This window comes from Pipistrellus hanaki (genome assembly GCF_964339955.1).
Source record: "Pipistrellus hanaki genome assembly, chromosome: 14".
Classification (NCBI taxonomy): domain Eukaryota; kingdom Metazoa; phylum Chordata; class Mammalia; order Chiroptera; family Vespertilionidae; genus Pipistrellus; species Pipistrellus hanaki.
The window spans coordinates 21,411,297-21,436,530 of NC_140516.1; the positions used below are offsets into that span (position 1 = coordinate 21,411,297).

At 35.9% G+C, this 25,234-nt stretch overlaps 1 protein-coding gene across 1 annotated transcript in view; it reads right to left on the reverse strand.

Moving 5' to 3' along the window:
• REEP3 (receptor accessory protein 3) overlaps positions 1-25,234 on the reverse strand; it is a 73,657-nt gene that overhangs the window by 35,190 nt on the left and 13,233 nt on the right. The window contains exon 2 of the mRNA XM_084903971.1: positions 5,690-5,762. Within this exon, the coding sequence (XP_084760097.1) occupies positions 5,690-5,762 (73 nt within the window). The remainder of the gene's footprint in view (positions 1-5,689; positions 5,763-25,234) is intronic.

The window sequence follows — 25,234 nt, forward strand, 5'->3', positions numbered from 1 at the left end:
CATAATTTATTTTGCCAATCTTCTCAAGAAGGATATAACAATAAAACTGAAATGTTAGGTCTTTATTTAAAATAAAGACCTAACATTTGGAAATCTTTGGAAGTTAAAGTAGTATTTTAAAATGAAACCACTAGACTCAATCTATTTCTGAGTTTTCAAAACCTTTTGAAAATAACTTTTCATTTTACTGGTAGTTGGATTTGTGGGTTTTTTTGTTTTGTTTTGTTTTGTTTTTTAAGAATCAATCCATATTCTGATAGCCAACAGCAAGACAAAATTTCATATGTTTATATAATTCAATATATTTTAAATACTTTATAGCTTTAAAAAAGAACTTCACCTTCTTGCAATTCTATTACATTTCTGAAGTAACATCTCATGAGCTTTTAAAAATTACATGAAGTCTTGGGAAAGATTTTAGTTTTCTTATTTAGTTAAAATCTTCAGGAACAGCTCTAGCTTTTATATTTTTAGGGGGCCCTTTCGTAGTGTGTTGGCAATATGGCTGACAATCTGATTATTACAGCTGTAGCTGGTAAAGCACTATATTTCTAAAATTACATAGTGGAAAGATGATGTATGCAGCTGAACATTCCAAAGGTAGATCCTGGATTGTGTAAAAGAGAAGATTTTCCTGCATGAATAATGTAACCTTTAGCCAAAAAGGAAAAAGATCTGCTCTGCTTTTTATTATTATAAAACATTCTATTTTAAAATAAAAAAAATTAGGTAGTCTAGTATTTACTGTCAAATTTATCATTGTTTGCTTAACCCACTCTGGTTTCACCTTTGTCAGACCTTTTTTCTACTCTTCTATCTCAGCTATTTCAAGCTTTTATCTTATTAGATGTGTTCAAGGGGAACACCTTTCAGATACCATAATTCTCCCAATTTCGTTTATATTTTTATCTCTGCCTTTTTATTCACCCTACTTTTCTTTACAAATTCCTATTAATTTTGATGTTTTTCTTGCTTTGTGAGTTTAATGTTTCATTTTTCACTTCCTTTTCAAAATAAAGGCTTATAAATCTATCATACTCAAGAATCTACTCAATATTAGATTCATATTCAAGAATCTAATCTAAATGTATCACTGCCATTTAAATTTTTTAATTCATTTGGTATTGCATTTTTATATTTTCTCTTGTATTCAATTATTATTGCTCCCTTTTGGAACTTATTAGGGGTTTTCTTCAAAGTAGCGAGTTTGTGGTTATTTCTGAACAGATCAGGGGGAGGCAGAACACTGGCTGCTTCGGAACACAGTTCTCCCTGCGGGGAGGGTGGTGGCAGCTGAGTTTTTCGGTTGCTGTAGCTTTTATGATTTTAAGCTGTTCCATCACTAGGGATTAGGGTGGAGGTGGCTAGGCCTCCCTCCAATTTATTACTTAACAACATTTCCTTTCATGGAAACAACGGTTTCTGTCCCTGTTTTTTAACAATCTATTTCCATTGGCACGATAGTTGGTAAAATTTTTCCTAGATATTAGCAAATGCCTGACAGCCTCCTAGGTTTAAATGTTACCGTGAGAATTTTTTTTTTTCTTTATGTCTGTTTTCCAAAGTACTTGCCCTGGAAGCTAGAAAAGGTCAAGACAGCTGTGTTTGGTCAGCTACATCTTGGCATGAAAATTGTGAGGATGTTTTCAATTTACTTCATGAAGGCAAAGGGGTACGCTAATTCACATGCTAAAGTTATAGAAGAGACCGTGTTGGGCATTCATTTAAAGCTCCCCAATTCTACAGCCTTATTCAAATTTAACACTTGTTTTCTAAAGTGGATCCAATTTAACTAATGATCCTGAGATGTTCATGAAGAAATTGTGTTTAGAAAACATAAGGTAGAGTATCTCACTTGATAATAACAACACTATCAATTATTTCAGCAGCTAAGCTACATACTGATATGTATTACATATAAAATAAGTAAACCTGATACATCAAAAATTACGCTTACAAAGAATATTCATCACCTACTATACGTAAATATAAGGACATTTACTTCATTAAAGGATAATGAACTGTTCCAAGTAATTTTATTTACTGTTCAAAGTGAAAATTGTGATTTTTTTTAAAATCAAAACCTGATTTAGAAACAACTATAACTCAAGACAAGATACACATGTATTCATTGTTTGTCAGCTAAAATGAAAATTTGAAATTATTGTCAAAGATTGAAAAATTATATAAATTACCATTAAACCTATCTCTTATTTAAAATCAATGCTAATGATAAAATAAGTCTTACTTGGTGTCACATAATAATTCAACCAAAGTATCCCACTAACAAGGTCAATTTGGAAATCTGGGGGAAGATGGTAGACTGAATACACATTTAACTGCATCCCCACCACAAATCTCATGAAAACAACAGTAAACTGGTATTTTTAAAAGACCTAAGTTCAGAAGGATATAGAAGAGAACATCAAATTTGTGAAGCTAGGAAGGAAATGGATGAGCAGTAAATGATCCAGGAGGCCTGAGAAAACTAAATATTAGCCTGAGAAAACTATTAGCCAACAGTGGGAAAAACTGCAAACCTAACTTTCAATGCAAAACTCTCCAAAAAGGCTCAAGAATTGGTGGCACAACTCTTGGCCAAAAAGGGCAAAAGAAAGAAAGAATGGCTGTCAGGAAAGAAAAAAAAGAAAAAAGAAAAAAGAAAAAAGAAAAGGATGGCTGTCAGTCTGCTTAAGGAGTAGGTGGGCCCCTTAAATGCCCTCCTATTTTAGCTGCCTGATGGGACCACTCTTTCCCGCAGCCCAAATCTGAGGCTTATTCTCAGAAAAGAGTGAATCAAAGGTTCTCTGGATTTGCAAATTTCTAGCAGTTTAGAGTAGGGCTAATAGGAACCAAGTAAAAGTTTATAAATGGAATAGTTAGAGCCCCACCAGAATAAAAGCAACTACTAAGTCATCTTTATTATAAGGAAGGCAACTGATGATGTGCATGTGAAAAATTAAAAAAGTAATGCATGTTAATTAGATATGGGAATACATACACTAAAGGATTCAGATAAAAGAGTTGGAAGTAGTCTCTGGAGATGAGGAGAGGGTAGGAAACTGCTGTTTTTCATAATAAGCCTTGAAAAATCTTTGATTTTAAAATTATAAAGAAATACAACCTTAAAATAAATAAAATCTAAGAATATCTGAATGGAAAATTAACAGATAAGTATGTGGCCTGACAAAACCAATTTTCAAAACTAAAATAAAAAATTAAATTCCACCTTAAGCAGTGGGTTAATCTTTACAATACCTACATTATTACAATCCTTGAACCGAGTAACTATTTTTAATTCCAAATATGAAAAGATTCCTAAGGAACACTTTTTGACAATAAAGAGAAGTTCTTCAGTGTGTTTTGTCCTCCACCTTAAAACTAGTAAGCAACTTCAGATTTTAACAATTGGTAAGAACCAGTATGTGGTATGTCTGTTCATTTTCATATCACCCAAATACTCAGCCAAAAATTAGGTCACTTTCAAAACCCAAGTCAAAAGGGTTTTAGAGGGCCATTTCTAGCCCTTTAAAGGAGTAATCTCCCAAGTTTTCCCTGTTCTTTGTTCTTGCTCACAGTAAGTCTCAGGACCAAATGTCTGATTTTGATTTTTATGTGCTGTTAGACAATCTTTTCATTGCCACTTTCTTCAACATTCTTAGAATAAAAACACTGGTTTCCTAGAAAAGCTACAGCAATTACACACCACTTGGAAGTAAACACACTATTTTCAAGTCATGAAATGGTATAAGCTTGAAAAAATTTGCAAAACCATACTAATTCTTCAGTAAGTTTACATTTCAATTACTGCAAGACTGAAAGACTTTAAGTAGGCCATATCAGCCACACTACACAGGAAATTATATCCTAGGAAAGCTCTCTTTTAAAAATAGGCAAAGGAAGAAAGGAAGGCTGCCAAAATATACAGCACTTTCCATGTGTTTTGATTTGAACACAGCCATCTGTTTTATCAGGTGCAATCTACTATTTGAAGGATTACAGGGAATGGTAGTAGTTACGGTGGGAAAAAGTAAATTAATAAAAAATGTTGCTTTCTGAAAATAATTTTGAAGCAGACACCAGTGTAATTTAGGTTAATAACCAAGTACCTCAAAGAAAGTGGGCTTTGGGACAAGTGGGACTAGAATGTATGCTCCTTACCCCAGCAGCAAAGCTGAGAAACTAGACCAATCTACTTAAGAAGTGTATATTCTCTTGTAAACACAATTTAGTGTTTGATATAGACTTAAAATTCTACTCTCATTCCTTCTCTCATTTATTCATTCATTCAAAAAATATTAAATGCCTACCCTATACTACGCACTGTTCTGAAATGTGTGACTATGATAGGTTACACGTAAAGGAGAATTCAGTTGCTGATGCAGTTCAGGTTGCTAATCAGGTGAACTTGAGTTGGGGAAAGGATCTTAGATGACTCAGGTGAGCCCACTGTAATCACCAGAGTCTTTATAAGTGGAGAAGGGAGGCAGAAGAGAGAACCAGAGAGTTACAGCGTGAGGTCTCAGCTCAACATTTCTCACTTTGACGATGGAGGAATAGAGCCTGAAGCCAAAGAATGTGGGCAGCCTGTAGAAGCTTGAAAAGGTAAGTAAACAGATTTTCCACCAGAGCCTCCGGGAGGAATGTAGCCCTGTTGATCCATTTTAGATTTCTGATCTACACAGGACTGTAAGAAAATAAATTTGTGTTAATTTTGAAATTGGTAGGGAATTATATAAGTGTAAGAGCTTAGTAGTGACACTATTCATAATAGACAAAAGATAAAAATAATCCAGATGTCCATCAATGGATGAATGGAGAAACAATGTTGTATATGCATACAGTGGAATATTATTCAGCCATAAAATGAATAAAATACTAATACATGCATGCTATAATGTGGATGAATCTTGAAAACAGGCTAAGTGAGATAAGCGAGACGCAAAAGGTCACATATGATTCCATAAATATAAAATATCCAGAATAGTTAAGTTTATAGAAATAGCAAGCAAACTGGTGATTACAGTTGTCAGTAATGATGAGGTATCTGCATTTTTAAATCAATTAGAAAGTATCAGAACACCTATGAAAGAAGGAAAAGGTTCTGAGGCTGAAGAAATATACTAGTATTCTCAGTGTACCTATAAATTTATAAGGCTAAAAAAATCAGACAGTCCCCCAACTGCTTAATTATACTGGAACTTACAGACTGAGTAAGAGACATGCAATTATTCATTTGGGAATCAGATTTATTTAAATGCCAATTGACAGTGCACTATTTTTTATACCCTACTTTAGAATTCCACTGAAAATTAGTTTAAAAACAGACTAATTTTCAGTGCTCCATGTTTTTTTATTGTTTGAAGCATTACAAATAGTAGTACATATGTCTCCTTTTTCACCCTTGACCTCCCTCCAGTCTCTCCTATCCCCCCGCCCCCCATATGCCTTCACCTACCTCCCCCCCAGTATCTTGTATCCATTGGTTATGTTTATATGCATGCATACAAGTCCTTCGGTTGATCTCTTACAGTCCTCCCCCCAAAAACCTCCCCAGTACTCCACATTTATATCACATTTTTAATCCAAAACATTATGCCAGCCATTTCTAAAATAATAACGATTTTTCTAGTCTTGTATATAATAGCTACATTAAAATAAATTTAATCACTCATAAAACTATACTTACATATTCCTTCACATTTTTTGATTTCACAGCTTTGTATGAATAATATGCAGGATACAGCATTCCAAACAGCAACCTACAAGTAAAAAGTATGAGAAAACTAATCAAACAATGCTTTCAACAGCTCATGAAAATATCAACTAACAGAAAAGTAGAAAGCACATGGAAAAGACAGGACAGTGTAAATGTGTCCAGGGATCCCACTCAGAATTGCATATTAAACTGTTTCTTGCCTCCTTAGCTATTCTTCTTTAAAAAAAACAAAAAAACAAAAAACTTTATTGTTGAAAATATTTCATATGTCCTCTTTTTCTTTAGCTCTTCTTGGCTGTAACAGTGTCTCAGAGTTTTCTTGGGAAATGGCCTTTGCCAGCTTAAAGGAGTATTGGTCAAGTGAATTATAGAAGGCCCCTCTACTGGAATTTGATGTTTTCCTCATGATTAGTCTGAGATATGGGTTGAGGGGAGGAAGACCACAGAGGTCAAGCACGGCTTCCTTGTAATATATCAAGGACACATGCTGTCAACATGACTTATCACTCCTCTTGATGTTAACCTTGACCACCAGGCTGAGGTAGTGCTTGTTGGATTGGCCACTGCAAAGCTACTCCCCTCCCCCCTTTTCCATGTTGTACTCTTTAGAAGGAAGTCACTATGCACAGGCCACACTTCAGTGGGGAGTTATGCTCCACCTTGAGGGTGCAGGATCTATATAAATTATTTGGAATTCTTCTGCACTGGAGATTTGTCTATACTCCCCCTTGAGATTTATTTATTCAATGATTTATTTGTATCACTATGAACTCATGTGTTTATTTTACACTTGGTTTCTAATCCAATAATACTTTATTTTGTTGATGAAAGTCTTGAACGTTGTGAAATCTTTAGCTGGTTTCTATGTCCCTCTAACACAGCTCTATAATTGTGAGGGCTGTTTTTCTTGTTTTGTTTTTTAAGCAATTTGTTGCTTCCTGGCACTACATCATGTACCAGGCTCCCACTGTGTACTTCCTGCCTCACTCCTAGAATCAGCTATTTCTCCAAGAGTCCTCGGCTTCTTTTATTGGAAGATGGTACCTAAGACCAAGATTTGGGTGCTTGATATGTTCACTATTAGTGGAGCATAATTGATGCTAGGCCCTTCTCTGTCTAACTTATATGTTAACCAACATTTTTCTAGGTTACTGTATCTTTTGATTTTGTTTATGAGGTTTCCTGAAGTATAATTATATCATGTTTGCTAGGGCTGCCATAATAAAATATCACAGGTTGACATTTATTTTCTCATAATTCTGGAGGCGAGAAGTCCAAGATCAAGGTGCTGGCTTCTTCTGAGGCCTCTCTCCTTGGGCTGCACAAATGGCTGTTATCTCGCTGTGTCCTCACATGGTCATCTCTTGGACTCTCTGTGTGTCCAAATCTCTTCCTCTTGTAAGAATACCAGTCATATTGGATTAAGGCCCACTCTAAGGACCTAGTTTTAACTTAATTACTCCTTTAAATAACCGATCTCTAGTCACATTCTGATCTAAATGAGGATTAGGAATTTAACGTGAATTTGGGGCGACAAGGACACACAGTTCAGCACATAACACATATTGTATACTTATGAACTTTTATATGAAATGTGTTTGCATTTATATTAAATAAGTCTTCCTTATACTGAGAGCAGATGTATACCTGCATCTCAAATTATTAGTTGTTTATAAGTATATTTTACTTTGGTGAGGGGCAGTACATCCCCGGTAACTTTCTCATCACAAAGCTGAACCCTTTGTTTTGGGCTGATGCTACCAGGTCAAATGTATATCAAGTCTTCTCCTCCTGGGGATTTTAATCCTACCAAACTGGCAGCCCTATCAGTAACAGTCTCCGCTTTACCTAACAATACTGCCCTCTGAATCTGCTTCACCAGAAGCTAATCCCCAGATTCTGGATAATGGGATTTTTAGCTGAGCCACAGGGCCTAAGGCCTTTTAATTTAACACCGGGGCAGCCCCCCACAAGGCGCAGAGGCTTTCCAGCTTAATGACTTCTAAGAAAACCAGGGTGAACAAGAACAGAGCTCCTGCTATGTGTTCATCCTCACAGCTGCCACAGGTGAGTCCCATAGTAGGCCATCATAGTTACAGTTTACATAATAATTTCAATCCACTTTGTATTTCCTTTAGAATTAATACAATCAACATATTATCTTCCATATCCCCATATACGCTAGTACCACTGATTTTAAAATCAAGCCGAGATTCTTCCTTTCTATCACTGGATGGCTTCTGGGCTCCTCTTTCCCCTGCTATGACATCCATCCAATCAGTAACCCGGTCCTGTTGGTTTTCCTGGGTGAAAGTTCATGCATCCAGCCATTCTCTTGGAGTTTCAAAACTAGTGGCTAATAATACACTTAGGCCGGGTCATGTCATCTCCTCTGACTTACTGACTAGTTTCCCAACACATGCCTCTGGCTCCACGTGAGATCAATCTTCCTAATATACCTGCAGCGCTGCCTTGCTTTAAGGACTTGAGTAGCTGGCCTTCTCACCCTCTTGCCGATGAGCCGTGTGTGTGTGTGTGTGTGTGTGTGTGTGTGTGTGTGTGTGTAGGTGGGGTGGGAAGGGGGGGTTGGTCATCAGGACATAATGTGAAAACTACTATTTCTATAAACCATCTAAGCCAATATGGTTTCCTCAATATTCTCTTATATTTCTACTGCAGTCCTGGAATGTATGCTCCTTGCTTGCAATGCCTCCCACCCTCCTTATCTTTCCTCCTCTGCTTTTTTCTTTTCTTCCATTTTCTTGCTTAATTCACCCTCCCAGCTCCCCCCCTCCCAAACCCCTAATCCAATACTCTATCTCCATACACTTCTAAGTTACATTTTTTCTGAACTTTAAAATTTGTCAGAATTAGTCATTTTGCCTTTAGCATATTCTATTTTAGATGGATGTATTTTTTAAGGACATAACTGACTTCTAAAATAGATAATTTTCTTATATATAGTAAGGATTTGGTGCTAGTTGGTACTATGCATACAGGTGCTTTGCCTTTATTTTTTAAGCCCTGTATTGATTAGAACCAGTCAAATGAATAAACACAATATCCCTAACACCTATCTTTTGTAAGAGTAGAGAACAATAATGTATTTCATTTAGAATATGGGAAAGATTAAATGTCTTAGTGACTAACAGGACCATTTTAAGGACCCCCACTATTAATATTAGAATTTATTACTGCTCCGTTGTGAATGTTACTGAGTAATTTATTATTCACATCTGTAATATTTTACAGGTGTTTTTTTTCTAGCTTATTTTTAAAAAATATTTGGTCCTACTGTAGATGTTTGCAACCTGGGAGGTGAGGCATAAAGCCAAAGTGTGAGCACAGTGTATAAAATCAAATAAAGTTTATTTTAGAAGGCCACCTGCAGGATAAACTTAAGGATTATATAGGGATTTATTTGCTATAAATAAAATTCACCTATAAATTAGAATATTGTTTTAGTTATAGAGGCAGAAAGAAATACTCATTTCCTTTTAGTCTTATTTTTGCCTAATAAAGGAGAACTCTGCCAAAATATTCTTGACACCCTTCCCTTCCATGAAGATAAAGTTGCCTATATGAACATTGGCTATACTGAAAAGTTACACTGTTTTAAAAAGGAAATAAAATTTATGGGAATGCAGTAGTGGAAATGGTCCTTGTAACACTTTTCAAGGAATTAGCTTTTTTCTGGACAGATGTTCAAACACAATGCATCCTTCACCAAAACTGTTTTAGAGAATAATAAAATAGCATGTCTAAAGGCAAATCTCAGAAGCAACTATCAAGAGTGCTCTCAATACTAAAATAAGGTCATTTAATCATAAAAGTTATTAGCATAATTTCATAAAAAATTGATTACAACTTATTGTATAATTTTTAGATGTACAGAAGTATAAAAAGGATAAAACTCACTACTAATTCCATTACTGACTGAACCATCTTTTCTTTTTTGTTAAAGGTTATTCCACACATTTACATATAATTTTTATCAAACTTCTCACAAGTTTGATATATCATTCTCCTAAGTGCTCAAAAACCCTTAAAAATGTATTAGTGATAGCTTAATAACATAACTGATCAAATATAAAATATTCATTACAGGAATTTAAATTATATATTTCTGTCATTCCTTTTAAAAATGCTTATGAAAAATAAAAAAAGGTAGAAATAGAATAATATTGACATAATAAACCCCCTTGTACCTATCACCTACTTTTAAGAATTACTAACAGTGAGCCCATTCTTAACATTTTGGTATTATCTTTTCCAGTTTTCTTAGAAAATGTTTCTAAAACATTTAAAAATGCCAAGACACTATTTTCAAAATATAATATTTCATAACATAATTTAAGTATAATTAATTGACATCATAGAGCATATAGATTTTTATCCTGCCCTTTTACTAAATGTTACATCATGAGCTTTTTTTTTGTATCTTTAAATATTCTCTAAGAACATCATTTAACAACTACAAAGTGTAATATTGCTGCTTAGAGATGAAAGTCAATCAAATAATTTTCTATATGATTACTATTTTGATGCTATGATGAACAATCTATGATTACTAATAACGACAACTACTTATCACATTTTATACTAGGCAGGACATTAAGCACTTTCCATACAGGGGTGGGTAAAACTAAGTTACAGCTGTGAGTATGTGAAACAGAATTTATTCTTGTGTTATTATTTATTAATTGTATTATATAAACTTCCATGTGTGAAATTTACTTTGGAATTTAGTACAATGGAAAGCTTTACTTTCTTTGAGAAAAAGGTATCCTTCTCCTGGATTGCCAGGAAGCTCATAGGCAAAATCTGTGTTCAAAATCTGGTGGGCCTTAAGGTTGGCATATTCACTAGTTTGATTTTTTACCTTCACTGCTATTTTTCCTAGTCTTAAATTTCTTTTAAAAAATATTTTAGCACACACATTTTGCAAACAGTGTATCAAATAATTTGAAAGAACATGAAAGGGCATAGTTAAAATGTAGTAGTGATGTAGTCACTGCAATCAAGCACAAAATTCAGCCCTAAGCTCTCAGAGAACCAAGAAAAACATGTTTTTAGTTGAGGCAGCTGTAACTGAGAACCACCAACTTTGCAACACATCAAAATCACCCAGAGAGCTGCTACTTTAATACCATTTGTTGTTGTTGCTCATAAGTTAAACATAGGTTGATTAATTTACAACAAAATAAGGCAGAAAATGCAAAGTAAAAGTCTTCTCCCTTTTGGAAACTATCTACTTCTGCAGATAAGCATGAAATGGTTTCTTGGATATCTTAACAGTAAAATAATTTAAATAAAGAAAACAAATATAAAAACAGCAAATACTCAAAACCTCCTCATTTCCTAATTATTTTATTTCTAATTATTTTACTTTGGCATGCTCTTAAAGTTGTTTATAGCTATCTGTAGAAATACCAAGTATGCTGTGTGCATCTCTTCCCAGCTCCACATTAAATGACATCACATTGGTAGCTTGAAATAGGCTTATTGTATGGAGTAATTACGTCATGGATATTAGCAAATGCTATGAATCAGTCCCCTTTCCTCCAGCTGTTAAGCGTTACGGGTACACACTGCCTATTTGTATTTTTGGCTGAGGGAAACTATGAAACACTATATGCAGAGGGAATGCACAGAATTTAGTGAAATAAAAAAGGGAGGCTACTATGGCAACCAAGTTTAAAAGGTCTTTAAGCAAGATTTAAAAAAAAGACAATGAGGGCAAAATTTTTCTGTCTGTATCGTAGTTCAGTTCTATTTGACTATCAGAACTGCAAATTAACAGACTCTAATGAATTTTTAAAAACACATTTAGAATCTTAAATAACAAGGAATCCTAGAAATAATCTAATAACTAGTTTTCTGACTTTTTTCCAAAGCAATATTTTTCATTCAGAGGAAATCTTTCTTAGAGATCTCAATAAATGAGACAAATGCAAATTAATGATAGACAAATGAAATTAAGTTGTCCTTAGAGAACTGAATTTCACTGAGGAATCCTAAGCCCGTGAGAACTATTTGGAAAGCATCCTCTACAAATGGTTCAGTAGCTCCCAAACCTGTATGTCTATAAGAATCAACTGGGGCCCTAACAGGTTTGGCTCAGTGGATTGAGCTTCGGCCTGCAGACTGATGGGTCCCGGGTTCGATTCGGGTTCGATTCTGGTCAAGGACATGTACCTTGGTTGCGGGCACATTCCCAGTGGGGGTGTGTGCAGGAGGCAGCTGATCAATGTTTCTCTCTCATCAATGTTTCTATCTCCCTTCCTCTCTGTAAAAAAAAAAAAAAAAAAAAATCAATAAAATATATTGAAAAAAATATCAACTGGGAATGAAAATCTTTGAAGTGAAGAAATTTGAATTTCTGAATTTTGCATCTTCAACAAACTTAAGGTGTGACAATGTTATGATTACCTTGTTTATTATTATTATTAAAACTGATCAAGCAATAGGTTTAATATGGTAAGCTGGTTTCACTCTGATTAGATTTTTAAAAGTAAAGTGAAAATGAAATAACTTTTGCTAAACTCTATCCTTACATAGTCACTAAAATAATTGTAAGAGATCATAGAGAAAAGACAAAGAGTTACATAAATTCAAGTGATAAAATTTAACAAATCTTTGAAATGAATTTTCTGCCTCATTCTGTATAAGGCCAAATGATTTCAACTAGTGCAGTGATAACCAATGTACCCAGGTATATTCTTCCTACATGAGTCACTATGCCACTGGATAAAGAAGCCATTATGTAGCAAAAGTCCATGCATGATTACTGCTAATATATTATGTAACCTTTGTCTCATACAAATTTCAAGGAAAAGAGATTTGTTGCTAAGAATCTCAGCTAACAGAATTCCCATTTAGTAAAATAACAGTTAAGTGGCCTTAAAAAGAAGCAGCAGCAGCAGCAGCCCTGGCCAGGTTGCTCAGTTGGTTGGAGCATCATCCTATACACCAAAAGGTTGTGGGTTTGATTCCCAGTCAGGTCACATACCTTGATTGCAGGTTTGTTCCCTGGTCAGGGCTTGAATAGAAGGTAGTCCCGTGTCCCCCTCCCCCCTTCCTCCCCTTAAAATCAATAAAAAAATATATCCTCAAGAATTAGGGAGGGAAAGAAAAATATGAAAATTACATACAGAAAGAAAAAGTCAAACCCATGAGTCAAACCCAAATCCTGAAATCTATAATCAATGATACAAGTTTAAACTGCCAAGGAGAGAAAAAGTAAAATTTCCTTTGAAAGACTTTATACATTTTTTAATTATAGTCATCAGGAGCTATGAAGCTTGAAATTTTCATTTTGTCAGAACTAAACTTCTAAATTTACTCCAGAGCTTCTATTTTCTACTCTGGAAGGAAAGCTAAGATAAAACTAAGAAATCAATCCAGAGCAAATCATTATGTACTTCATCATCCTTTCACTCTCTCCTCAGCCAACCACCGGAACTTACTATGTGGTAGACCCAAACCAAAGAAAGATGTTTAAAAAGAATGCTGAACTCAAAATAGAGTACACTATAAAACCAAAGGTCATAAACCTTGGAAGCACTCAAACAACACCACATTTTGTAGGCAGTTCCACAGAATGGCTCACATAGCTAAAAGATGATGGTCCCCACAACCTACAGCATCCCCCAGTTTACCAGGTATAATTTTTCCATTCTGATTGTCATTACAAATAAGAAACTTCTGGCCAGTTTTGGTCAGTGATTGCAGTGTCAGACTGTGGTTAGAAGGGTCTGGGTTTGATTCCTGGTGAAGGGCATGTACCGCGTTGCAACTTCCCCAGCATGTGGGAGGCAACCAATCAATGTGTCTCTCTCACATCAATGTTTCTCTCTCTCCCCTCCCTCCTGGTCCCAGCCCTTCCTCCCTTCCACTCTTTCAAGAATTCAATGAGAAAAATATCCTTGGGTGAAGATTAAAAAATGAAAAAGAAACTCATAGGTGGGGTAGGTGGTATTGTTCTATTTCTACAGACAATAAAGCTGTAAGGCTCAGAGAGATTAAGAATCATGAATTAAGCACCCAGCAAGGGCTAAAGGCAAAACATAACAAACATGAACTTCTAATTTCAAGACCTGTGCTTGTTCCTATATAGAAAAAACATACTTTGTACTTCATATAATGTATAACTCACAGCACAAAGATCCCTAATATTAGTAGTTGAATGAAGTCAATGTTCAGATGTTATCTGAGTAATTGGAATTGTGACCTACTGTCATATATAATAAAAAGATATCTGAGACCCATTTTTTGATTATGTACAAAGTCTGCAGAGAGGAATATCCACAGCTTTAATCAACATTCACATAAGCTCTTATCAAATTGGTGAGGAAGCTATACTTGATGGAGTTTAGAATTACTCATATCATCTGACCAACCCTGCCTCCTGAGTAATTCTTAATGCAGAGGAGTGGTTTTCTTTATTTTGCCCCTTAAGCACAGGATGTGTTAAAACCCAAATTTATCATTAGCCTCAAACACTGAAGATAACGAGAGCTCAGTTTAATCTAAGGCTTAAAATGAAGGGTCTGAAAAAAAACACATACAAATCACTTCAGAGTGCCTCCCATTATGCACTCCAACTGGGGCTGAACCCTGACCAGGAATCGAATCTGTGACCTTTAGGTGAACAAGAGGATGCTCCAACAGTCCAGGGTGTACAACTCATTACCACATGATCACAAAGTGAACTTCCCTTAACATACTGTTAAGTCCTCCCATGTACATTCATACCTATGTGCAATCCAAGCTACAGTCATCTACAGTCACTTCAGAGATGAGTTCAACTCTTTACTAGACCCCACCCAACCTAAAGAGGATTTAATATTCTGCTTTCATATCTTTTAATTTCCTCTCCATTACAGAAAAACAGGGTCACTGATGGCACACTGCGTGCCAGGTCGTCTTCCAGCATTTGAGACACAACAGTGAGCTCACCATTGTTCATTAATTAAAACTAACTTTCGATGGTCTGGAAATCAAAACATTCTATTTTCATATTTCTTAAACCAGTTCCTTCATTTCATTTGATCAAATCTTATTGTAGTACTTCCAGAGTCTGCAAGTCGGTAAACTTTTCTCATGCCACTCCTTAGAGCTAGAACAATCTATGTTAAGAACTCTCCCTTTTTCATAGGCACCCTGCATGTTACTGCCTTTCATTAATGAGGTTGAAAAAAGGTTGGGTCTCTTTATTTTGTATAGCAAAAAACAGTAACAAAAGTAAGTTACAAAAAAAAGAAAAAAAAAAAAGAAATCCCAACCAGTACATAAAAGAAAAAAAGAAAGAAATCCCAACCAGTACATAAAAAATTAAACATTGCAAAGCATTAAAAATATTCACTATGTTCTCTTCTCTTGAGATGATCAACTGAGTAAATGTCTAAGTTCATATATATACATATATATATATGTGTGTGTGTGTATTTATGTGTAATATATATACATATATATAATATATATTATATATTATTGATTATATATATAATTGATTTCAGAGAGGAAGAGAGAGAGGGAGGGAGAGAGAGAGAAAGAAACATCAATGTTGACAGAGAATCATTGATTGGATTCCTGCTGCCCACCCCTAGCTGGGGATCGAGCTGCAACCCGGGCATGTGCCCTTGATCAGAATCGAACCTGGGACCCTTCAATCCACAGGCCAATGCTCTATCCACTGATCCAAACCAGCTAGGGCGATGTCTAAGTTCTTTGTACAAGAATATCAGAGAGGCAGGAACTTGACACTATCTTGTGTAACACACCAATGGAAAAATAGAGCAAACGTGTGCCTATACCACCTAATTTAATTCTGACATCAGAAATTACAGCAACACAAAACCAGCATGCTGGCTGGTTGGCACTGCCAAGCCCTCTGCCTTGAATGAAACATCACTGATTGTTTCATGAAAGGCAGTTTGGGATGACCCCTCTCCCATTCTTGAGAAACAGTATAATCTCCACCAATACTGGCTTTGCTGCTTTTCTCCCTAAAAACATATCAAAGTGATTAAACAAACAGCAACTGATCTATCAATAAAAAGAAAGAGATGTTAAAATTTCTCATCATAGGATACTGTTGTGTTGAGACTTGAAGAGAAATGACAATAAAATGCAATGTATGATCTTTGAATGAATTCTGTATTAAAAACAACAGTGCAGCTACATAAGGCATTATTAGGGCAACTTGGGCAATCTAAATATGAACTGTAGGTGTTCATAAGTTATCATTGATAACTTATCACAATCTTAGGTGATATATATATAATCTATATAATAGCAATTTTTGTGACTATATTTAAAAAATGCCCTTGTTTAGGAGACATTGTAATTAGGACTGAGAAGTCACATCTATGACTTTTCTTAGAATGTATAAACATTCAATTTTTAGGCCAAATTAGAACAAACTTAATTTCTATTCAATCTAAAAAATTTAATAGCATAAAGTAAACAACTGAGAAGCTCTAATTCTTTCCCCAAAGATGTATAAAGAGGATGGAAATGTGGCTCAGCGTTACATAATGTTGCTACCCACTCCAGAAACAGAAACGAGCGCCTAGCAACAGCGAAAGGTCATCTCAGGAGAGTGCTGATTGCTCATTGGAGCATTCTAAACACAGATGCTTTTCCATCCTTATCACTTCCAGTCCCCGATAAACACATGCTGGTTACCTTGGATCCCAGTGACACCTAATGAAAACCTTCCTCCTATGACAATAACTGCCATTCAGGGCAGCCTCCACCTGTAGGTTACATCTTGAAAAAAGGGCAAAACAAACTTAGAAACATCATTTAAAAATACGCATTCTGTCTACAGAATAGTCTCCCACATTCTTCTTCCCTAGGGATCATATTTCTTTTAAGACATAAAATGTTAGTGTTCTTGCTATTTTTCTGATATCACTGCCCCCCTCCAAACCACAAGTTTTAACAGCAAGGTCAAAGAATCTAACTCTAAAAAGGTATGCATGGATGTGCCTAGAATGTTATTTATGCTTATGCTCATGGGTGGGTATGGCAGGAAAGCTTTCCTTAAAATAGTAATCTCAGTGTTCATGAATAGGTTTTGATTTTCTTTAAATGTGTAATCATTCAAATTTTAGATTAAACTTGAACAATCTCCAATTCTTAAAGAGTCTTAAAGATTCAGTAGTACAAATAAAGACCCAGAAGCTCTAGTTTTTCCCCTCAAAGATATATGAAGGGAATGGAAATAAGGTCCAGCGTCACATAATGTTGCCACCACTCCAGAAAGAAAAGTGAGCGCACCTTCCCCAAGTTTCCTGGCTATTTGCATGTGTCCTCCTGTCCCTCTTTGGTGTAAAGTCCCTTGCCCATTTTTCTTTATGTATTTTGAATGTGACCTATTTGTCACCTTTGTTTCAAATATTTTCTACCACTCTGGCTTCTTTTTCACTCTCTTAATGGTGTCTTTTGATGAAGAGTAGTGCTTAATTTTAGTCTGTTTCAATTTATTATTATCACTTTTCTTATTTATATATAACTAATGCTTTTTGATTGTTTTATTTCAAAGTTATAAAGATATTTTTCTATGTTATCTTCTAGAAACCTTACTGTTTTACTTTTTATCTGCAACCAGACTGCAATTGGTATTTTTGTATGTGTTCTGAGTTAAGGGATATAAATATATGGATATCTAATTGACATAGCATTATTGTAAATAATATTTTTTCACTGCTCTGTAGTGCTACCTTTCTCATAAAACAAGTATCTGCATGTACACTGAGTGGCCAGATTATTATGCATTCAGAGATCATAATAATCTGGCCACTCGGTGTATATACTATATATTATAATAAAAGGCTAATATGCAAATTGACCCCTTGACTAGGAGTTCAACCAGCAGGCAGGCAGGTTGGCTAACTGCCCAAGTCCCCTCCCCCTGGCCAGGCTGGCAGGACCCCACCCATGCACGAATTCATGCACCGGGCCTCTAATACACACACACACACACACACACACACACACACACACACACACACACTGAGTGGCCATATTATTATGCGTTCAGAGATCATAATAATCTGGCCACTCAGTGTATATGTGACTCCTACTAACTAGAGTCTATGTTCTTTCATTGGCTTATTTGTTATTCTTGTCCCAATACCACACTGTCTTAATTACTGTAGCTTTGTAATAAATCTTGTTAACTCACCCCATTGTTAATATCTAAGTAAGTATGTCATCCCATTGTTTTTATTCTTTGCTCTTCTGTTTCAACATTGTCTTAGCTATTCTTGGTCCTCTGCATTTCCACATATGCATCTCTTCGGATATCCACAATTTGTCAAACAAGCCTTTAAAAATCCAGAATCTGACAACTGCTCCCAACCTGACCCAAGTCACTGTTCATCTCTCATTGATTTATTAGTCTCCTACCTGGTCTCCAAACTTCCAACCTTGTGCCTATACAGATTATTTTCAATGATAGATATATCTTTTAAAGTAAAATCTGATAATGTCACTCTTTTGCTCAAAACCCACCTCACTCAAGAGTCAATTCCAAAGTCCTTAACAGTGGCCTACATGTCTGGCCACACTACTGCTCTGGCCACAATAACCTCCTGTGCTGAGCAGAGCTCTGCCTTGGGGTTAGGACTTGGTTGGCTCCATTCCCGGGATACTCTTCCCAGTTTCTGCATGGCTAAAGCCGTTGCCTCCTTCAAGTCTTTGCTCATATGTCAACTCCTCACTGAGGCCTTCCCTAACTACCAGGTTTAAAATTGCAAGTCACTCCCAAGATTAAATAAAAACTCAATTCCAAACAAGATGCTTTATTTTTTTAATTAAATTTATTGAGGTGACATTGGCTAATAAAATTATATAGGCTTTAAGTGCACAATTCTATAATACGTCATCTGTATATTGCATTGTGTGCCCTCCACCCCAAGTCAGATCTCCCTCCGTCACCACATGTTTCACCCCCTTTATTCTTTACTATTTCCCCACCCCGCTCCACCCTTATCCTCTGGGAACCATCACACTGCTATCTGTTTTTATGAGTGTTTATTTTTCTTGTTTGTTCATTCTGTTGCTTTCAGGTTTATATCCCAAAATGAGCAAAGTCATATGGTTCTTGGCTTTTTCTGTCTGACTGATTTCAAGATGCTTGATTTTTATTTTTATTTTTAACAAAAACACAAAATGATAAATATGACCCATATTGACCATAAGCAATTTAAAAAGTTTTTCCCTCAAAAAAAGCCAATTTGTCTTCCTTTGATAAAAATAAGATAGCTATGAAGATTACCCTATCACATAATAACTGATAAGAGCAGCAGGTGATACTGGCCATTGCTCCCCTAGTTCTTTCGTTTTTTTATTTCTATTTTTTAATGTATGGAAAAGACTAGGTAAATCAAATGGCCTTTGCTTTAGTGGCATTTAACTAAATGCATACATGTACAATTGGGAAGTTTTCTCAAAATCCTAAGATATTAAGAGTATTTTTTTCTTATAGCAGTTTTTCTAAATGTTACTTTCTAAATATTTGATTTATACTCGAGAACATATAGAATATACTTGCAAATTATGAAATCTAATACCCAAATTAAAATGAGAATGTTCCATCCTGGCTGGTGTGGTTCAGTTGGTTGAGTATCGTCCTATGCACTGGTTCGATTCCCGGTCAGGGCACATACACAGGTAGTGGGTTTGATCCTGGTTGGGTACATAGGGGAGGCAACTGGGAGGCAACCAACTGATGTTTCTCTCTCTCTCTAAAATCAATAAAAATATATACATTTTTTTAAAAATGAGAACATTGCCTCATCTTATCCACGTCTGTACTTCTTCCTATCTGAAGTGCTCTGACCACCCTCTGAGTGCATCATGACCTTATAGTTGCTGCTGTTGTTCAAGCTCATTATTCCTTTCTTTCTCTAAACCTGTTCTTCCTCTCGGGTTTCTCATCTCACAAAATGGTGACACCTCCCACGTAGTTAAGTAATCCAAGTCAGGCATCTGAAACTCCTCCTCCTTCCTCATATCCAAACACGAGGTTTTGTAAAATTTCCCCCCTAAATCTCATATCTGTCCCCACATCCCAAACACTCACCTCAGCCTTTATTCTGATCCTTCTTAATTTTCATGGGAACTCTGTGCTCTCATTACTTTCCACAGGTCCCCTGTTAATATCATTACTTAAAATCTTTCAACTGTCTTCCCCTGCTTTCTCAATAAAGAAATAACTCATCAGACTAAGTAAGATTAGACCTAACTCTTCTGACTAATCTAATTTTTTGTATCTCTGTGCTACAAAGATATTGAACTACTTGCTAATTTCCAGGAGTCATGTGATTTTGTCTCTATGCCTTGGCATATTTCCTCCACCTCTGACTGAGGCCTCCTCTCAAGGTGGATAACTTCAAAGAAGGAATTGAAAGGCACCTTTCCTCTTAGAAGATGTCCTTGCCTCCCCAGGGGTTGTCCATTTTATATTTTAGTTGCATTTTATTGAAATTGTTGTGTGTGGCTGTGGCTAGGTGTTTACCTGTGCAGCCATCTTGGATTCTCTCCCAAATTGTCCACAATGAACTATACTTTAAATGCCATACAGCTTTTCTCAGGGTAGGAATATAAAAATGTTGGACAAATTGCAACAATTTCTTTTTAAAACACATACCCATATTAGCTGCAGAGAAACAAGGTTATATAAAATGGTGAAAGGACTTAAATGTAAAACAGGAAACCATAAAAATCCTATAAGACTCCATAGGCAGCAAAATATCAGACATATGTCGTAGCAATATCTTTACCGATACAGCTCCTAAAGCAATGGAAACTAAAGAGAAAATAAACAAATGGGACTACATCAAAATAAAAAGCTTCTGCACAGCAAAAGAAACCATCAACAAAACAATAAGAAAGCCCACTGCATGGGAGAACATATTTATTTGCAATGCTATCTCAGTTAAGGGTTTAATCTCCAAAATTTACAGGGAACTCATACCACTTAACAAAAGGAAGATAATTAATCCAATAAAAAAAAAAATGAGCAAAAGACCTAAATAGACACTTTTCGAAAGAGGACATACAGAAGGCTGAGACACATGAAAACATGCTCCAAGTCATTAATCATCTTGAGAGATGCAAATCAAAACAACAATGAGGCACCACCATCTCATCTGTCAAAATGGTTATCAACAAATCAACAAACAAGTGCTAGTGAGGATGTGGAGAAAAAAGGAACCCTCATGCACTGCTGGTGGGAATGCAGACTGGTGCAGCCACTGGAGAACAGTATGGAGTTTCCTCAAAAAGTTAAAAATGAAACTCCCATTTGGTCCAGTGATCCCACTTCTAGGACTATATCCAAGAAACCAGAAACATCCATCAGAAAGGATATATGCACCCCTATGTTCATAACAAAACAATTCACCATAGCTAAGATTTGGAAACACCCTATATGCCCATCAGCAGAGGACTGGATTAGAAAACTATGGTACATCTACCCAATGGAATACTACGCTGCTATAAAAAAAAGAAGGGACTTTTAGCATTTGCAGCAGCATGGATGGACCTGGAGAGCATTATGCTAAGCGAAATAAGCCAGTTGGAGGAAGATAAACATCACATCATCTCACTCATATGTGGGATATAATGAACAACATAAACTGATGAACAAAAATAGATCCAGAGACAAGGTAACACTGAACAGACCTTCCCAACGTCAGAGAGAAGGCAGGGGAGGGAGTAGGGCTAGAGAGCAACCAAAGGACTTGTATGCATGCACATTAGCAAAGCCAATGGACACAGACACTGGGGCGGTGGGGGCTTGTCCTGGGGAGAGGTGTTGGAGGAGGGGGTCATCTGGGAAAAAGAGACATATGTAATATTTTAAACAATTAAAAAATATTATGTTTTATTTAATAATTTAAAAAGTGAACACTCCTTTAAGTATTGTGTGCTAGAAATAGTATTGCAATAAATCACATGTACACATATTTATTACGCAGGGGGGAAAACACTTTTAGAAAATATTTCTTCTTCACTCAAGTGTTTAAACCTGTTAAGACTGTTTCATAAGAGATTTATTCTTTAACAATCCAATCAACCTTTTTAATAAGCTAAACACTAGCTACATTTTCCAGTAGGAATCACAATCATCTAAGAACTAACAAATTTCCTATTTTCTTCTTCACTTAGAATCAGTTTTACTTTTTTTATTGACCAAATAGAGGCAACTTAATCAAATCATCCTGCTAGAACTTGTTTATGAGAAAGAGGAAGAAAAAACTTTCCTAAGTTAAATACTTAAAGATGATATCTGCAGATTTTGTTATCCCACCACCAATTTAAGATTTTAGGTCTACTATCACTGGAAAAAAAAGTAATGCACCAGAATCCTTCTAATGTATGTAATAGCTTTAAAATAATTCCAAACAATAGAAGCTTGTCATGTGATCATAACACTAGAAAGGTTAAAGAAAGCCAATGTCCTTTTTCATGTATAACAAAATTGTGAGATATAAGTTTTTTCTTAACCACTAAATTTTGGGGTGGTTTGTAAATTCAGCAACAGATAACTGAAAGCAACAAAAACAAACAAAACCTCCAGGTGGCCTTGGTGGCAGTGAGACAGACTCCTGGGGACATGGAAGTCAGGGGTGAGTCAATACTGACTGTTGGTTGGGGCGCATTAGTGGGAACAATAAAGCATCAATGGCACAAGGAAGAGGACTGCAGGGCTGCACGCAGGGACTCTACCTGTGTGGCATTCTATAGCCTTGAATGCACCCAGAGAAGGAAATGAGGAACTGAGGTCTTACCTAAATTAGTCAGGGTTAGTAATCTATTAGACTCACAGTCAAACTTTTGGAGTGACCTTATTTAAGTTAAGGACCTGATGCTTTCTTCCACCCCCCCCCCCCCCCCCGATTTTCATTAACTATAATTTTTTAATCAAGATGTATAATACATTCTAATATACAATATTAATACTATGGAAACTTTTAAAGGCATGGAATGACTGATGAATTCAACTAAAAATAATCCTAAAACCCCATACTGACAAGTTTTACATGCAATCTTTGAAGGCAGCATAAATGTGTATTGCTGCAAATGTGCTATTCAGTCAACCTGACAAATGCGATATTTTGCTGTTTGCTTGACTGTGTTCACATGCTAGTAGGGAATATGAAATGCATTTCTGAGTTGTATTTCATGAAGTACTACAGAGTATGTTGTAATAAAATCCAGACATTCCTTCCACTACATTCCTTTCCTCTAATACTTCTGTTGTAATTCAATCTGAAAAGACCAACCAAGTTTTCTGGAAAGACTACTTCTTTATAGATCACTCATGTTGCTTATTACTATGCCTCAGGTATTTCCAAGTACTCAACTGTCCTTGTTTTAATATCATCATGAAAACCTAACTAAGGATGTCTTACAATTTTTGTTTCCTTGTTTTAAAATGGTAACAACTTTTGGCCACTCAATTCTGTGATATTTTTGTGACACTACTATTTCTCAAAAGAAGAAGAAAAAAAAAAAAGAAAGAAAAAAAATCACTACCACGTTTTCTATCATGTAATCTCTAATGTAATAGTTTAAACCCCTTCTAATCACCTGGGGACCTTTTTAAAATAAGGATGTCCAGGCCCCTCCTCGGATTCATTAAGCCAGAATCTTTGGGAATGGGATCTGGGAAAGGTGTTCTAAAAGCATTTAAATACAGTAGAGCTCTTTATGAATGCTTAATTCTAAATTCCAAAGCATCTCTGAAATAGATACTTGTAATGTATCATGTGTTCAGTTGTAGTGAAAACACCAGTATTAACACATTTAAGAGGCGAAAGTCACCACTTAATCAACTAATTTTCTCAAATTAAACACTAGCAACAATTTCCCACATTTGTAAAGGTGTAATTTTAAAGTACCCCGTCATATAAAATTACTTCATAATGGGTGAATAGGTTAGGAAATTTTGTATGTTTACTGGGAAGTTTTAGTATTAGTTTGAGGAAGTAAAGGTGAGCAAAACATAAGACTGTGACAAAATAATAAAACAAGAATCTGTATAGCAGGGAAAGAAATAAATGGTCACTGATTTCAGAGTCCATTTATATGCTACCATTCTTTTGTTTGTATAACTCAAACTAGAAATCTCTGAAATACTAATATTTACTGCATATTATTATATTTAAGGTCTTTTTTCTTGAATAATTGGTGTTTACTGCATGTAACATTATTATACTTAAGGCCATTTTTCTTGAAATGTTAATGTAAAAAAAAAAAAAAAAAGAAATCTCTAAAGACAGAACTGGAAATCTAGCTAATGTCTCAGAATCATGTTCCTGAGGAATTGCAAGGCTCTGAATGTCCATCCCTACTGACTAAGGAATGACAAAGGAGCAGGGGACAGCCTAAACAGTCCAAATAAATCCTGGCCATCAGTGGGTGACAGATGTCTTAGCCAGACCACCCCACAGCAATGCTAACCACATGGAAGACACAGAACTCTCTATTTTCCATTTTCCTCCTCTAGTATAAATGATGCTCAGCGTGCATAAGGAATCAGTGCTACACATTAGTATACATGTTACTATTAGACATTATCTCCCACTGTAGGTTCAAACCCATCCCAGATTCTAGGACTTAATGTCACCTCCTATGCAATAGTGGGGAATTGCTTTGAAATACATAACCTAAAAGTTAAATTATTCTTATCTGGGCATTTGGGGATTTCAAGCAATGTAACATTTTTGGTCAGCTAAACTACAAAATGGACAACATCATTTAAGAATACAAAGCAGACATTAAGATTCAACATTACTATCCCGATTCAAACCAACATCAGTTCACAGGTGGATTCAGCCTCTTAACTGGTCTCTCTGCTTCCAACCTTGTCCCACTAGTCTGTTTTCAGAGCAACCAGGTCTGTTTTAACTTGGAAGTAGCCATGGTGAAGGCACATTAATTTATATAGTTTCTAGGACACTGAGTTCTTTTATAGCAATATCCCACATATCAAATGGATGGATAAGAAAATTACCATTATCTGAAAATAACTAGGGAAAGGAAAAAGCAAGAGAAAGCTTAGGTGGTCATCTATGTAGCTACTTCTAAACCCTCAAAAATCCTTTGGGTAAATAAGAAACTGGCCATTCTTCCTTGGACTCAGACCAGCTCTGACACAAGCCTGCCTGGTGAATGCACACGGGCTCTGGCCTTCTGCTCACATTCTCCTCATGACAGGTGCGGCCCCTTGCCTCCGTCCACCTGGGCCCTGGCTCAGCACTACAACGGGCCTCTGCTACAGCGGGAAGCATATGGGCTGGGGCAGGGGCAGCTTCTCCTATCTGCTCCCCGTTGTCTTAGCTTCTCCCTTTAGTTACTGTAGGTATCTTGGTCTTCACTTACTGCAAGTGTTAAGCATCTTTTAAATGTAACAGTTGACATAAATATGACACACATTTTTAAATTATGAAGCACAATGAAGTGAATTAAGTCATCCGACTTCAAAGTAGA